The 14,222-nt window shown below is 37.9% G+C and overlaps 1 protein-coding gene across 1 annotated transcript in view; it reads right to left on the reverse strand.

The window, feature by feature from the left end:
* Positions 1-1,803: 1,803 nt before the first annotated feature.
* The window catches only part of FRMD7 (FERM domain containing 7), a 29,030-nt gene continuing 16,611 nt past the window's right edge, over positions 1,804-14,222 (reverse strand). The window contains exons 7-13 of the mRNA XM_037046058.1: positions 9,724-9,838; positions 9,385-9,532; positions 7,060-7,155; positions 5,482-5,645; positions 4,141-4,209; positions 3,950-4,025; positions 1,804-2,889 (exon numbers count right to left, since the gene is read on the reverse strand). Of these exons, the coding sequence (XP_036901953.1) occupies positions 1,804-2,889; positions 3,950-4,025; positions 4,141-4,209; positions 5,482-5,645; positions 7,060-7,155; positions 9,385-9,532; positions 9,724-9,838 (1,754 nt within the window). The remainder of the gene's footprint in view (positions 2,890-3,949; positions 4,026-4,140; positions 4,210-5,481; positions 5,646-7,059; positions 7,156-9,384; positions 9,533-9,723; positions 9,839-14,222) is intronic.

The raw sequence follows: 14,222 nt of genomic DNA on the forward strand, positions 1-14,222 counted from the left end.
ATTTAATATAGCTTTGAGATGTATAGAATTAATATATAGGTGACTGGACTTCAGTACAAGGGTAAGCAAAAGTAGGTTTACCATTGTAGTATGCAAAACACAGAGTTAACAAAACTATTGTAATAATCATATCCTGGCCCTGGCCAGGTAACTCAGTTGGTTAGAGTGTTGTCCTGATAGTCAAAGGTTTCAGGTTCAATCCCCAGTCATGGCACATACAAAAAGCTACCAATGGTTGCATAAACAAAAGGAACAACGAATCTATGTTCTCTCTCTCCTCTACCCCCACTCTTTTTCTCCCCCGTGTCCCCTACCTCTATCCTGCACAATCATAACCTGTATGTTTTTTTCCATGTAAACAATTGTAAACCTACTTTTGCTCATCCCTGTATATTCTTATTTACTAGCTGTTCTTGACTTGTAAATTAGTGGATATGATTTTCAGAGCAGGAAAGAAAATGCTAGAATATGGGAAAGGTGTAGAGGGAAGTAGATTAAAAGGAATTTTTATGATGTAAAGACTAGGAGAGTAAGGAACCTATTCCATTTTTTCTCAATTAAGTCATATATAGAAATAACTTGCTTATGTAATCACATTACTTTTTGAAGTTAGTACTTAACATTATCTTATAAATATGTTGTACTTAACATAAAAATCAATTAAAAATGATGTTAAATAGAATGTTATGCCTTCCAGGAGGAATAATAGAAAAATTCTGAATTGGTCAAAAATAGAATTCTGGTTTATTAACTCAATCTGGTTTTAGTACTGTCCTTTTTTCTTTTCAGCTAACCCAATTCTAACACTTCTTAATCCATGGCTATGCATTCCCACCTGCCTCCCTCCTTTTACTTGTTCTTTAACTGTCCCTTCCCTTAGTAACAGGCTAGATCCAATCAATCCTGAAATGTATTAAAGCAAAAGGAAGATAAAACGTACAACTTGTCTTTTAATAAATGGATTTCCATCACTCTTATTAAAGTACTATTCATATCATTTTCTTGCCTATATATATGCACCAAAATATAGCAAAAAATAAATCCTTGTATGATGGATAAACAAACAGTTAGCTTTTAGCTTTCATTACATATAGTAGCTAAGAAAAAAATAGAGAATATCAAACATTATATTATCTTCAGCAAGCATATATCTGGCTTTAGAAATTGATTAATTCATTAATTTCTGAGGTTTAGAATTCTACCAAGTCCTAAATAAATTATAAACTATGTTCTGTTGAGAGAATCTATGACACCATCCTGTGTTCCTGAACTTTAGGAGGGCCATGCTCCCCCTAACATACATTATAAAAATTGAAGTTCTTAATATTACAGGACTATTTTTACTGGGCACCGCACAGATAATGAGGACAGAAACATTTAGTCACATAGTACTCTTTAAGAACAAAATGACTAACACAGTCACAATCTATTAAATCACTAAATGACATCAGAAACCAATTCTATATGCCAACACCTACTGTCACCATTCTTCAGTGTTAAGGAGCCTGTCATTTACAATGTCTCTATGGGGAAATGTGTCATGGAGATGACAGATACCCATCTCACTTCACCACAGTGCTAATGAGAAGAGGGCATGTTCCCCAGTCCCTTCAGAGGCAATAGAAAAGGGGAGCTTGACAAACAAGGCTGCGATTAAATCTTTCATAAACTAAGTGAATAAACTTAGAAAATTCCCTTAATACCAATGAATAGGAACCAAGAAAATGGTTTCTGTAGAAGGTTCCTTCTTTTTACCTAAGTTGGTAACAGAACTGGTGCAGAAATAGTCAAAGAGTTACACTTTTAAGCTAAAAAATAATTGCACGGTTTTAACAATGTCCTGTCTTCAGCAGTTGGTGTATTAAAAGAAATATTTTCATCTTCTTCATCTAGCTGTAGACTACCAGAAGACAAGCGGATTCTGGCCATGGGCGATTTCATTCCTTTACCATACAAAGAGTAATAGTCTGATTTAAGAATCTCTGATTCAGAATCACTGGATTCACTAGCTACATACCTTTCTGCTGTTCTCTGATCCATTAGAACTGTTGGAAACTTCTGCTCTGGAAGCATATAATTAAATAGGTCAGCTTTGCGACTCAGAGCAGGACAAGGTCCTAAAGGTCTAAATTCCGACCCAAAAGGAAAACGGATAGTTTTCATGTCTGTTTGGCTCTGGGACCGTTTAGGGGTTTGCTGTTGAATATTACATGCAAATGCATCTTCTAAATTTGTATCTTCTAGATCTGCATTGATGTTGCTGCTACCACTAGTCCTGGGTATAGCTTCTTGGAGTTCTTGAAAGTCTTGCTGAAAGCTCTTCATTCTGATATTCCTTGGGCTTCTTTTGGCTGGCCTCATTGCAGTGGGATCTAGACAGCTGTCTGGCCTTTCCCTTTCTTCTGCCATGTTTGGAGACCATCTGGGAACCTGGGGTGATTTGTCCACATAAAAAAAGACTTGGGGAGGCATAATATCAACCTGCTGACCAACACAAGGAATATAGGGCACATCTGTGTAAGTTAGCCTCTTTATGGGACTCACTCTTACAAGGCCAGAAGATGTGCTCACGTGATTGTCAGCAAACTTATAACTTGTTTGGAAGGAGCTTAGAGGACTTCTTTCCTCAAAATAGTCTCTGAGATCATTATCAGGATCAGGGTCAGTGTTAAAGACACAATCAGTATAACTAAAAGGGAAAGAAGAACTGCTATGCGACTGATGTAACGATGTGGGATCTGCCTCTGGTTTGGAAAGCTCCAGCTCGGCTGCAAATGTCACCTCCACTGAAGAGTTTCTCCTTCTACTGTCTAGCACAGGCTCAGATGCATGCACTCCATTCACATTTCGGTAGTAACCACTGCCATATGCTAGTCTCAAATCTTCCACCTTGAGAGAAAGGACATATTGGTGAAAGAAGGAAAAAGCCATTTGGTTAGAGTGGGATCAGGGATCTAAATTAGCCTTAAGTTTTGCAAAGGTGTTTTTTCACAAAGTTATTTCAAATCACCTTCTATTCTAGGGTTGATAAATACATATAGAAAGGGTAATAACTTGTACCATATCCTAATTCATGTGCAAAAATACACATGACACTATCCTGTCTCAGTGCCATCCCACTTCTAACCTCCAAGTTTATTATGTACTTCAGCCGACTGTTCTTCAAGCAATATGGTTTAGTAGTTATATCAATGAGCCAGGAGTTTTGACTTCTGGTCCTGGCTCTGCCATTGACTTGCTGTGTGATCTTAGGCAAGTCTTCTAACCTCAATTCTCCTGCCTCCTCCCTATTTTCTGTAAAATGGTGATGAGACCTATGAATGGCATGAGAAAGTCATATTTTAGATGGTACATTTCAATGATATATCTATGATTCTTTCCAAATAAAAACTGCCTGTATACTTGATTGAAGACATGAGAATTTATGAGACCTATACTTAATATTTTTAGTGACAGTGAAATAAATATTTACATGGTTCATACTATAACTTCTCAAATGAAACCATCATCTCACCATTCCAGGAGAATAGCACTTTGTTCTTAAGTTATAGAGTTATACAGCAAAAGTACTTTAAAACCTTAACCCAACACCTTATAGCTTTCTCTAAGACTTAAGATTTTCATAGATAAAAAAGCAGACTTTAACTTTTAAAAAACACAGTCATAGCAATTCATCTGGCTCTACATTTTCCAAGATGTTAGCATTACAGATTACAATTTAAAAATGTGCCAGATCCTTCCAGTCTATAAGGTACCCATCAATGGTAGTGGACAAAATGGTGTTCTATTAGCTGGAAAAATTGAGCTAACAGACCTTCCCAGGAGGCTAACCTACTCAAACATAGTAATCTTTTACACACTGGGAGATTCTGATAGAATCAATTCTTGGAAGCTTTTGAAATGATGCATTACACTTATCTAAAGAAAAAGGCACGTTCAGAAAGCTTACTTGTTTTGAGACATCAGAGAGGAGGTCTGGTGAGGACCTGCACTGTCGTTCATGGTACTGAGATGGATAATGTTTCCTGAAATTACCAAATGAAGAATGAATTGAAATGGTCTTCATGTGAGTACAGAATACATATAAATCTCTGAATTCAACTTGAAATCAACACAAGAGCACGAAACAAAACTATATACCTTTCAAATGGCAAGCTCTTCAACCTCCCTTTTTTTCCATATTCCAAAAGTTGCCTTTGGGTTCTTCCACTATTATAAGAAGATAAATATATTATTAATGCTAGTTTTAAGCCACTAGGCTACTAAAACTAAAGCCTCATATGTTGTGGAAATCAGAAGTCTGGATGGATGACATATGTCATGAACCTTTGACCAACATGTTAATGATAATACCCACTTAACTAACCATCAGGCATAGTACAACCACAACTAGTCAGAACCCAGAAATTTTTTAAAAGCCTCTGAATTCAGCTATATAACAATAAAAAATTCTGGCCTTGGAAACTATTTTACTTTATACACAGTTTCCCTATTTCCAAATTTACACGTGATTTCTAATCAGACTATTTAACTGGTTTCCTAATCTTTAACAGAAGAACAGCAACTGAATGGAAGAGGCTTGTTCTAGTCAGACAGACTAGCAAAAAAGTCAGTTGACTGCTGGGAGAAACACAAGAGCCAAAAAAAGAAATCACAAGGACAATAAAACTCCACAAGTATGAGTCATTTATCACTGAGGTACAGAGTCTGACATGTCTCCCCCACCCTAAGGCCATCACTGTACTGTATACAGCTACCTGCAGAGGATAGTGAGTGATATTTACAATTATTTAGGCCATTGAAAATGGCAAAATATGATCAGTATCATCTGTTTAAGAAGGTGAGGGACTATAGATTACATTTTGCAAATATTCCATAAAAAATATGTATGTTTTAAAAATCTCAGTTCTTACTAGAGCAGACTTCCACTATTTGAAAAATCCCATATGGAAAGCATTTGATTAGAATACTTTCATCTTAGCAAGAAGCTTTGAAAGTTTCTTCTAAAGAATTCGTAGGGTGGTGTCTTCAAGTAAAAACAAGATCTTACTTAGACCTCACTTCCATTCTTCTACTGCAACATTACTCAAACTTTTAAATCTCTTAGCCCCTCTCATAGTTTCTCACACTATCTTTTGCCTAACCACCACTGAAAGGTGTTGAGCTTTCTTTTCCACGGCTCATGTAAGTTGCATATGAGCAAAACAAGTTTTATTGAATATGTTATTTCAAATTGCATATGTCTCCTCATCCTCGCAGAGATTCTGATCTAACCCCTTAAGTAGGGTGTTCTCTTACCACTGCCTCCCATTTAGAAAATACTGACTTAATGTGTCACACAGAGAATGAGCAATAAAGAGTATCATTTTTAAGTGATTGAAATGAATTCATTATTGCTTCTAGAATTCAAGCTCCCCCTACTGCCTTCCATGTTATTAAAAAATTTTGTGTGTAGTTTACCTATGTGCAATATTAAATTACCTATAGCGAAAACTGGAACCCTTGCTGCAGAGTAGGGTTTTGGGCTTTGATTTGGGCTCTTCAGAGAGCCTGAAGAAAGCATGGTATTCCACACAAGTCTTCCAGAAAGCCTTGCAGGCATCTCGGCTGGCCATGGTGAACTCCAAAGTGTCCTTGCACAACACCTGTATAAACCAATTTCCATCAAGCAAAACAGCCTTCAGGAATATAAAGACCTTCAAATCCCAACACCTTCCAAACTACTGGTCCAGGTGCCCATACAGCTTCTGGTTTTCCACTTGGCTCTCTATAGGCCTCACACCTACTGGAACCAAATCATTGGCAACATTTCAAGGAACAATGAAGGCCACTGCTCAAAACAGAACCTTGTCTAAGAAGCAAATCTTACCTTGCACATAGCCCTCACCTCAAACACTTTCTTATCCTCACTTCTCTGCCAGGAACATTTTTATGAAGTTGTAAATTAGGTTAAAATGAACATCAAAGGGCAACCTTTCAAGGTAACAAGAACTTATAAATGAAAAACAGGAAATTGGAGGAAGGAGACTTCTTTACAGATGGCGGGCTTTATAGGATGGTTACATATGCATGGATTTTTTTAACAAAAATACCTGCTAGAAACACTTATTGCTCTCTACATTGCCTTGTTCCATGATGCTTTGTATTGTTCATTTAGTATATTCTAATCTGCTCTGGGGGAATTTAGCTTTCCAGACCTAAAAGTCAAGTTTTTCCTATTCCCTCGACTCATTACCTACCCCCATTTTCCCATGTGGATGTGAAGCCATATTTTCAGCAGCCCCACCTACCCACTTTGATGATGCTTCCAATCTCTTATTTCTTTCCATATTTCTATATACAGCCCTGGGACTCTCCATGAGCTTCACACTAGATACAATTCCCTGGTGTTTCTATATAAGGCTAAGATCCAGAGAATGAAGCATAAACTATTGGATCTTCTGTAAGTCATGATGTAAGTTGATACATATCTTTCATTTACTTTATAGTCATAAAAACATCCTTTCTAGAACCTTTGTCTTATCCTGTACAATGAAGCCATTACCAATAATTGCTTCTTTTGCTTAATATACACCTACCCCTCACATCCTTAATATATACCTACCACTCACATAGCTTTCATAAATTGCAGATGTTCAATTATTTGGCATATAGTAGGTGTTAGATTATTTTTGCTTAAGGAGAGAAGATTTAAATACTTTATAAAATAGAGCAGACATGAGAATATGAATATGTCCATAGACTTGGATCTGGTCATTTCTATTTGACTTATCAGATCCCTGAAAAATAGTTTCTAAGAAAACTTATCTTGCATCCCAGCCACCCCATTTTCCTATTACCTTATTCATTCTGAATTGCCAATAGGATTTCTTTGTGTTCTGCATTTAGTAAAAATATGACTAAGTAGAGCTCGGGTTTATTTATATAGAGGCAGAAGAAGGAGCACATCATCCCTCATTGCCAGCTAGCTTTCGTCACTCAGATTAAAATCATTTGAAGAGACAACCAAGAAATCTCAAGCGAACAGAAAATAACAGAATTTATTAGAAAGCTACTTACCAAAATATTAGCATGAAGTTTGATGAGAAAATGCTTCCTCTTAAAACTCAACTTGCGGATTTTAGCCCAGTTGAAAGTATTAATTTTTGTATTTCCCTATAATAAAAACATTGTCAATTTCAGGATGAAAGTCAGAGCAAGCTGGTTTGTAAGACAATGCAAACCTGTTAGAAAATGTACTTCATGAACGAAACTACCCTTGGTCTATCTCTTGCACAGGATGATCCTATCATACTTGGTAGAAGCTATGAAGCCAATGAAGCCTTAATTGGTAGAAGCAAATGAAGGCGTTACAGGTGGGACACATGCATGACCTTTTCACATATATTACTTAGTGTCCTGTACTTATAGCACAAAGCAGATCATGTTTGCTTATATTGGGATGGCCAAAAAGTCTGTGCGGTTTTTTCCATAAAATAAAGGACATATTTTTCATCTTCACCAATAACTTTATTGATTTGGATAGTTTGAGTATGTCAGCTACCTCCCACGTGATATAACAGTGATTGTTCTCAATTAATGTCTTGATTTTATCACTATCAACTTCAGTTAGTCTACTGGACCATGGAGCATCATCCAGCAAGAAATCTCCAGCAAGAAATTTTATAAACCACTTTTGACACATTCGATCACTCACAGCTCCATCTCCACACAGTGTGAACATATTTTTGTGTGTTTCAGTTGCATTTTTACCTTGCTGGAGATAATAAAGCATAATATGCCAAAAATGTTGCATATTTCTCCATCTTCAACATTGAAATGGCTACAAAAATTCACCAATTATGATACATTTTTAAATGCATCTTGATATGACAGCTGTTACCATACAATTTAACAAAATTATTTCAAATGAAGTTAAAGACAACTAAGCTCTACTAGAGCCATATTACAGAAAAAAACAAACAAACTTTTTGGCCAAATCAATACTTACTTGTTTCATTATCTGTCACCCCCCTCCCCGTTACAATGCAAGTTCCACAGGATAATTCCTATTTACCTCTATAGCTCTAGTGCATGGCACAGAGTGAATGCACAATAAATATACTGACAGAAGAATGAATAAATAGATAGCTGCCAACTCTGTAAATGCTCTCAAGACCATTAAATTATACAGTTAAAACATATGAATTTTGGGAGATGAAAATTTTGTATCATTAAAGGTGGTATTTTCTTAAAGAAAGAATAATACAATGAAGAACACATGGAAGGTACTCAATACTAAGTATTCTTTGCCTGGATTACGGTTGAACAAATTAGAGCAGTTGTATTGTTCCCAACTGTCCACACTGAAAGAGAAGTATTCACACTGAAAGAGATCACAACTAATATCATGGCTTTGCTCACCTACCCTCCCCATCTACTCCTATACAGTAAGAAATACCAAAGATCAGAGTTAGAGTGGAATGGGTTAAACTTTCCTCCTGTGTGAGCAGGTCTCCCAGTGATCCATTGGTCTTTTGTCCATTAATGTGGTTCTCATGCTGTACAGTTCATAACCAAATAAGAGAAGGCAAACATTATTTTAGCCGAGTCTATACTTGACCTGCTTTGTGACTTACTTCAGTGCTTTAATGTGATACTTCAGGTCAGTGGGTCTGATGTTACCCCTTCCTCTCTCATATGTGATTCATTCCCAAACCTGCCTAGATATCTGCTTTTCATTTCAAAGTTTAAGCAAGTGTTCTTGACCCTTAACATGGATCTAAGTTCATAGATGTGAGTAGACCTAATAGACTGAAAAAAAAAACAGGAAAAAATAACTTCTGCCCAAGTTCCCTGGAGTGAGGTTTAATGAAAAAAAAAAAAAAAGCCCTGAGTTGGTTTCTAACCTGGAAAACAAAGTCACAGAATCATGGGTAAAGATGAGCCAGTAAAAAGCAACAATTGCTGGCAGAACTGGGCACCCATTCCCTATCAGCTGACACTGGGTACCTCCAATGAAACCAGTAAATGGATGAGAACACCTCATTTTGAGCCCTTTGAGTTGTTTCTGATGGATTTGTTAATAGCCTAAGCTTTTAGGATGCTAAAATTCACATTCTTATTTAGAGTCTAAGAGTTCCAAAGAGCCACTTGACTTTCTCTCTCTACCATGCTTGTCTGAACTAATGTATGTGCTCCTCAGAATCAAAACAATCAGTTACAGACTGCACATGGAAGCAAATCACATTGAGGGGATAAGACGGGCTTGAAACACTTCTAAGTATCACCTCTTTTTCTAGCTGGTGGTAAGACTGAGGGGCTAAGTCACCTTGAGAACAAACACTCAAGTTTGAACCAAGATAACATCCAAAGCTGAAGGACTTTAAAGGAAAGAGTTATTACCCGTAACACCAGTACTCCCATGTGAGTAACAGCCAGGTGGATTTGCATCCCTTCACCATCACTGGCAGGGTGAGGCCTGATGCCATACATATCCAGCTTCCTTGCTATGTCCAGTAGCAGAATGTCAGATTCAGCTGGGCTCCTGCCACTGTAAGAGGAAAGAACTTATGAGCCTAACAAATGCAACATGAATGACAACTTCACCCTGAGAGCTTCCTGAGACATTTAGTGTCCTCTTGGGCCTGAAGCTTCTCTGATGGAAAGGCAGATCCTCTAAGGATCTGCCTCCAGCTGCAGTGTTCCATGCTGGAAGAACCAGGTGGCAGTTAAAGTACTTACATGTGCTTCTGGTGAAAGTGTATAATCTTGCTCTCTAAACAGTCTTGGTTCGCTAAGTAACGGGTTTGTGCCAAATGTTTCTTATCTGTTTCTTCATGAAAGTCTCCCAGTTCTGCTGCATAATAGAAAAGTGACATTTTTCACATTACCATTAAGGAGTTAAGCAATTGAACACCTAGTAGATATACCCTTTGACCTCCCCCAAACAGCCATTTCTTTGCAGCCAATGCATCCAAAGACTCTCAGCCTATGATTTGTGTCTATTTATGTTTTAGGATATATGGTGGATCTAATTGGTTCTTTTTCCAATCAGAAGCAGTGAATTGCTATGAAGTCCCTGAATAGTAACTAACAGATATAATGTGGGTCTTCTTTTAAAAAAATATTTTATTTATTTTTTAGAGAGAGGAAGAGAAACACCAATATGTGGTTACCCCTCACACACTCCCAACTGGGGACCCAGCCCACAACCCAGGCATGTGCCCTAACTGGGAATTGACCTGGTGACCCTTTGATTTGCAGGATGGAGCTCAAACCACTGGATGGAGCCACACTAGCCAGGGCAAAATACAGGTCTTAAAAACCCTAAATTCACAGGTTATTCTGATTTTTCCTTCTCCTGCATTCTGTTTATGGTCTCTTCTACCTCTGTTCAGTCCCTGTTATAGGTTGAATTGTTTCTCCCCCTGTCAAATTCATATGTTGATGTTCTAAACCCTAGCACCTCAGAATATGACTATACTTGGAGGTAGGACCTATAAAGGAGTGATTAAGTTAAGATGAGCCAGAAGGGTGTCCCCTAATCCAATCTGACTGGTGTCCTTATAAAAAAGAGGAAATTCAGACACACAGAGACACACCAGGAATGCAGACGCACAGAGGAAAGGGCAGGTAAGGATGGCATCATGAGAGATGACAAGGAGAGAGGCCTCAGAAGAAACCAAAACTTCAGTCTCAGAATTCTAGTCTCCAGACTCTGAGGAAGTAATTTCTGTCATTTAAGCAACCTACTCTGTGGTATTTTGTTATAGCAGCCCAGGCAAAGTAATTCTTCTCCCCAACTATAATGCAAGCCAGTCACAGCTATCTGTAATCCCCAGTGAATAATCATCCTGGCTTTTTAAAAACACATGGATCATTAATTTTTAAAATTTTTTCCTGAAGTTTAAATATTTTATTATTGTTCTATTACAGTTGTCCCAATGTCCCCCCTTTGCCCTCCTCCACCCAGTCCATCCCCTGTTCCTACAATCAGTCCCACACTGTTGCCCATGGGTCATGCATACTTGTTCTTTGACTCATCCCTTCCCCTTTATTCCACCATTATCCCCCTCCCCCATTCCCTCTGGTCACTGTTAGACTGTTTCATTTTTCCATGCCTCTGGTTCTATTGTGCTCATTACTTTGTGTTTTTTATCAAGTTCCTTTTATAGGTGAGATCATATGCTATTTGTCTTTTATCCATTGGCTTATTTGCTTGCAGTTAATCACTGATCATAATCTACTCTTTTCTAGATGTGTCTAGTTTATTGTTAGAAACTTTTCTTACAGCACTGTCTACAAAGGCAATTGAGGTATATAGGACTATCTTCCCCCACAATAAATTACTTTAAACTATTGGATTGATATGGCTCACTCTCATTACTGACTTCCCCTGAAGAGGTAGGTCTCTACTTGGTTCTAAATTGTAACTTCTAATCTACCATAAAATGGAAATCCAAAACTATTTTTCCAATTAAAATTCACATTGTAACATTTTTAAAATGGGTATACAGATATCCAAACCTGTTAGTACTTTGTGAATTGTAAGAGCAAATAGACTTTCCATAGAATCCGGCGTTGCTCTCCTACTGGGTAAAATACATATATGAAAATGGAGGCACCCTATTGAGTGCCAGAAACTTATTTTCTCTTTTGTTTCTATTGTGTTCTTAACATGCTCACCTGAGGATACATTTATTGATTTTTGAGAGGAAGGGAGAGAGAGAGAGGAACAACAATTGGTTGCTTCCTATACATGCCCTGGTTGGGGATCAAGCCTACAACCTAGATATATTCGCTCACCAGTGATCAGACTCTCAACCTGTTGGTGTATGAGACAATGCTCCAGCCAATAAGCCACACACCCAGGGCTTTATTGTGTTTTAGACAGAAGGCATACTCATTTTTAGACAGGTGTGGTATATATGTATGTAAAAAATCACATTATAATGAAAATCTTTGTATAGAAAGCTTTCTTAAAAGATAAAATCGATGAATTTTATTTACTGCCAAAATTGATAAATATACATATTTCTTTAAAACTCACTGAAGTGCATAGGATTTAAGTGATTAATGCTATCAAGTATTCAAAGAATGTATATGTGGGGGCAACTTTGCCTTCAAGCTCCCCCATCTGCCACGGATGAAAGAAAACACTACCAAGACATGATCTGCTTGGGGAGGAGAGGTGGCCAGTTTTTCAGAGGAAAAAGGCAAGGAGCCCCTTCCTCCAGGGGCTTTTATTGGGTTGTAATACACAGGAATACAGGGTGGCAAGGATCAAATAGTAGATAACATTTCAAAGAAATACGAGGGTTTAGTCTGAGTCAGAGTCTGTCAAGAAGGGGGTTTTGCAGAAACTCTGGGGTTTCCTGCTCAGGCCTTTAACATATGAATGAAAGCACCCTTAGCAAAGCAGGTTTCACAGGATTTTTATTAATTCTTTCTTACGCCAGATTTCCCCGGATCTGTTCTAGCAAGGCAAGGAGCTCCTCTGCCTCCACATCAGGTTTTCAGGTTTAAGTGGATTAGAGCCAGGAAGCGCTTCTCCTATAGGACGTGGGGACTCAGGCTATGTCACATAGACGGGGGACAAGGGTCCATTGCTCCCTCTTTCTCGCAGCCCCTCAAGTCCTTCCCTGATGGCCTCCCAACTGATCAAGTCTGGCTTAGGTTGCCCCTCTCTCTGTGAGGGGTTGGCTCTACCCGTCATTGACCTCCGACCATGCTTTCAGGGAAGAGAGGAAACTGAGGCAGCATTAGCTACCAGAGACAAGCTTTGGTCTCCTATGGCTCGAATTCCAGAGGTCACTAGCTCATCCTTAGCCATGGGGGGTAGTTACAATTCCTGAAACCAGGCAGAGTGGTCCCCAACATGTATACATATCAATTTTCACAAACTTCCAGAAAATAAAGAAATGAATATTTACCAACTGATCCTATGAGGCCAATATTACTCTGATACCACAACCAGACAAAGGTATCACAAGAAAAAAAAACTACATACAGATCAATATCACTTATGATACAGAGGCAAAAATCCTAAACAAAACACTAATAAATTGAATCCAGCAACTTAAAAATTATATTTTATGATAAAGTTAAATTTATCCCAAGATTGCAAGATCAGTTCAACATGTGGAGATTAATTAATGTAACATACAATATTAATAGAATAAAGAACAAAATGTACATTATCATCTCAATAAATACAGAAAAGGCATTGTACAAAACCAAACACCAATTCATGATAAAAATGTTCAACAAACAGGGAATAGAAGGGAACTTCTTCAACCTGAAATAAATAAACTATTAAAATCTGCAGCTAACTGCCCTGGCTGGCATAGCTCAGTAGAGTGAGCATGGGCCTGCAAACCAAAGGGTCACCAGTTCGATTCCCAGTCAGGGCACATGACTGGGTTGCAGGCCAGTTCCCAGCAGGGGACGCATGAGAGACAACCATACATTGATATTTCTCTCCCTCTCTCCTTCCCTTCCTCTCTAAAGATAAATAAATAAATCTTAAAGAAAAATGTTTTTAAAAATCTACAGCTAACTGACAGTAACCAGAGGGAAGGTGGGAGGGGATAATGAGGGGAAAGAGGGAAGGGTCATTAAGGAACATGTATAAAGGACCTATGGACAAAGCCAAAGGGGGTTAGGATCAAGGATGGAAGGTGGGGATGGCTAGAGTGAGGAGTGTGTAATGGGGGGAACGGAGACAACTGTACTTGAACAACAATAAAAACAAAGCAAGAGAGAGAAAAATAAGGTAAAATAAAAAATATCGACAGCTAAGATTATAATTACACCAACTGGTGTGAAACTGAATGCTCTCCCTTAAGACTGGAAAGAAGACAAGGATGTCTGCTCTTGACACTTTTATCTAACATTGTACTGGTGGTGCTAGTCAGTGCAATCAGGCAACAGGAAGAATATTGCACTAAAAAGAAGGAGACAAAAATGTCTTTACTTGTAGTCCACATGGTCCTGAGTGTAGAAAATCCTAAGGAATCCACACAAAAAATCTACCAGAACTAATGTATGAGTTCATCAAGGTAGTGAGATAGAAGACCAATACACAAAAAGTCATAGTATTTGCATATAGTACCAACCAAGCAATCTAAAAATGAAACTAGGAAAACAATTTTGTTTACAATAGCATATATAAAAAATACTTGGGAAAAATTTGACAAAATATTTGTAACACATATATTAAAAACTACAAAATATTGCCA

This window comes from Sturnira hondurensis, unplaced genomic scaffold, assembly GCF_014824575.4.
Source record: "Sturnira hondurensis isolate 20B ecotype Veracruz unplaced genomic scaffold, ASM1482457v3 Scaffold0004786, whole genome shotgun sequence".
Taxonomy (NCBI): domain Eukaryota; kingdom Metazoa; phylum Chordata; class Mammalia; order Chiroptera; family Phyllostomidae; genus Sturnira; species Sturnira hondurensis.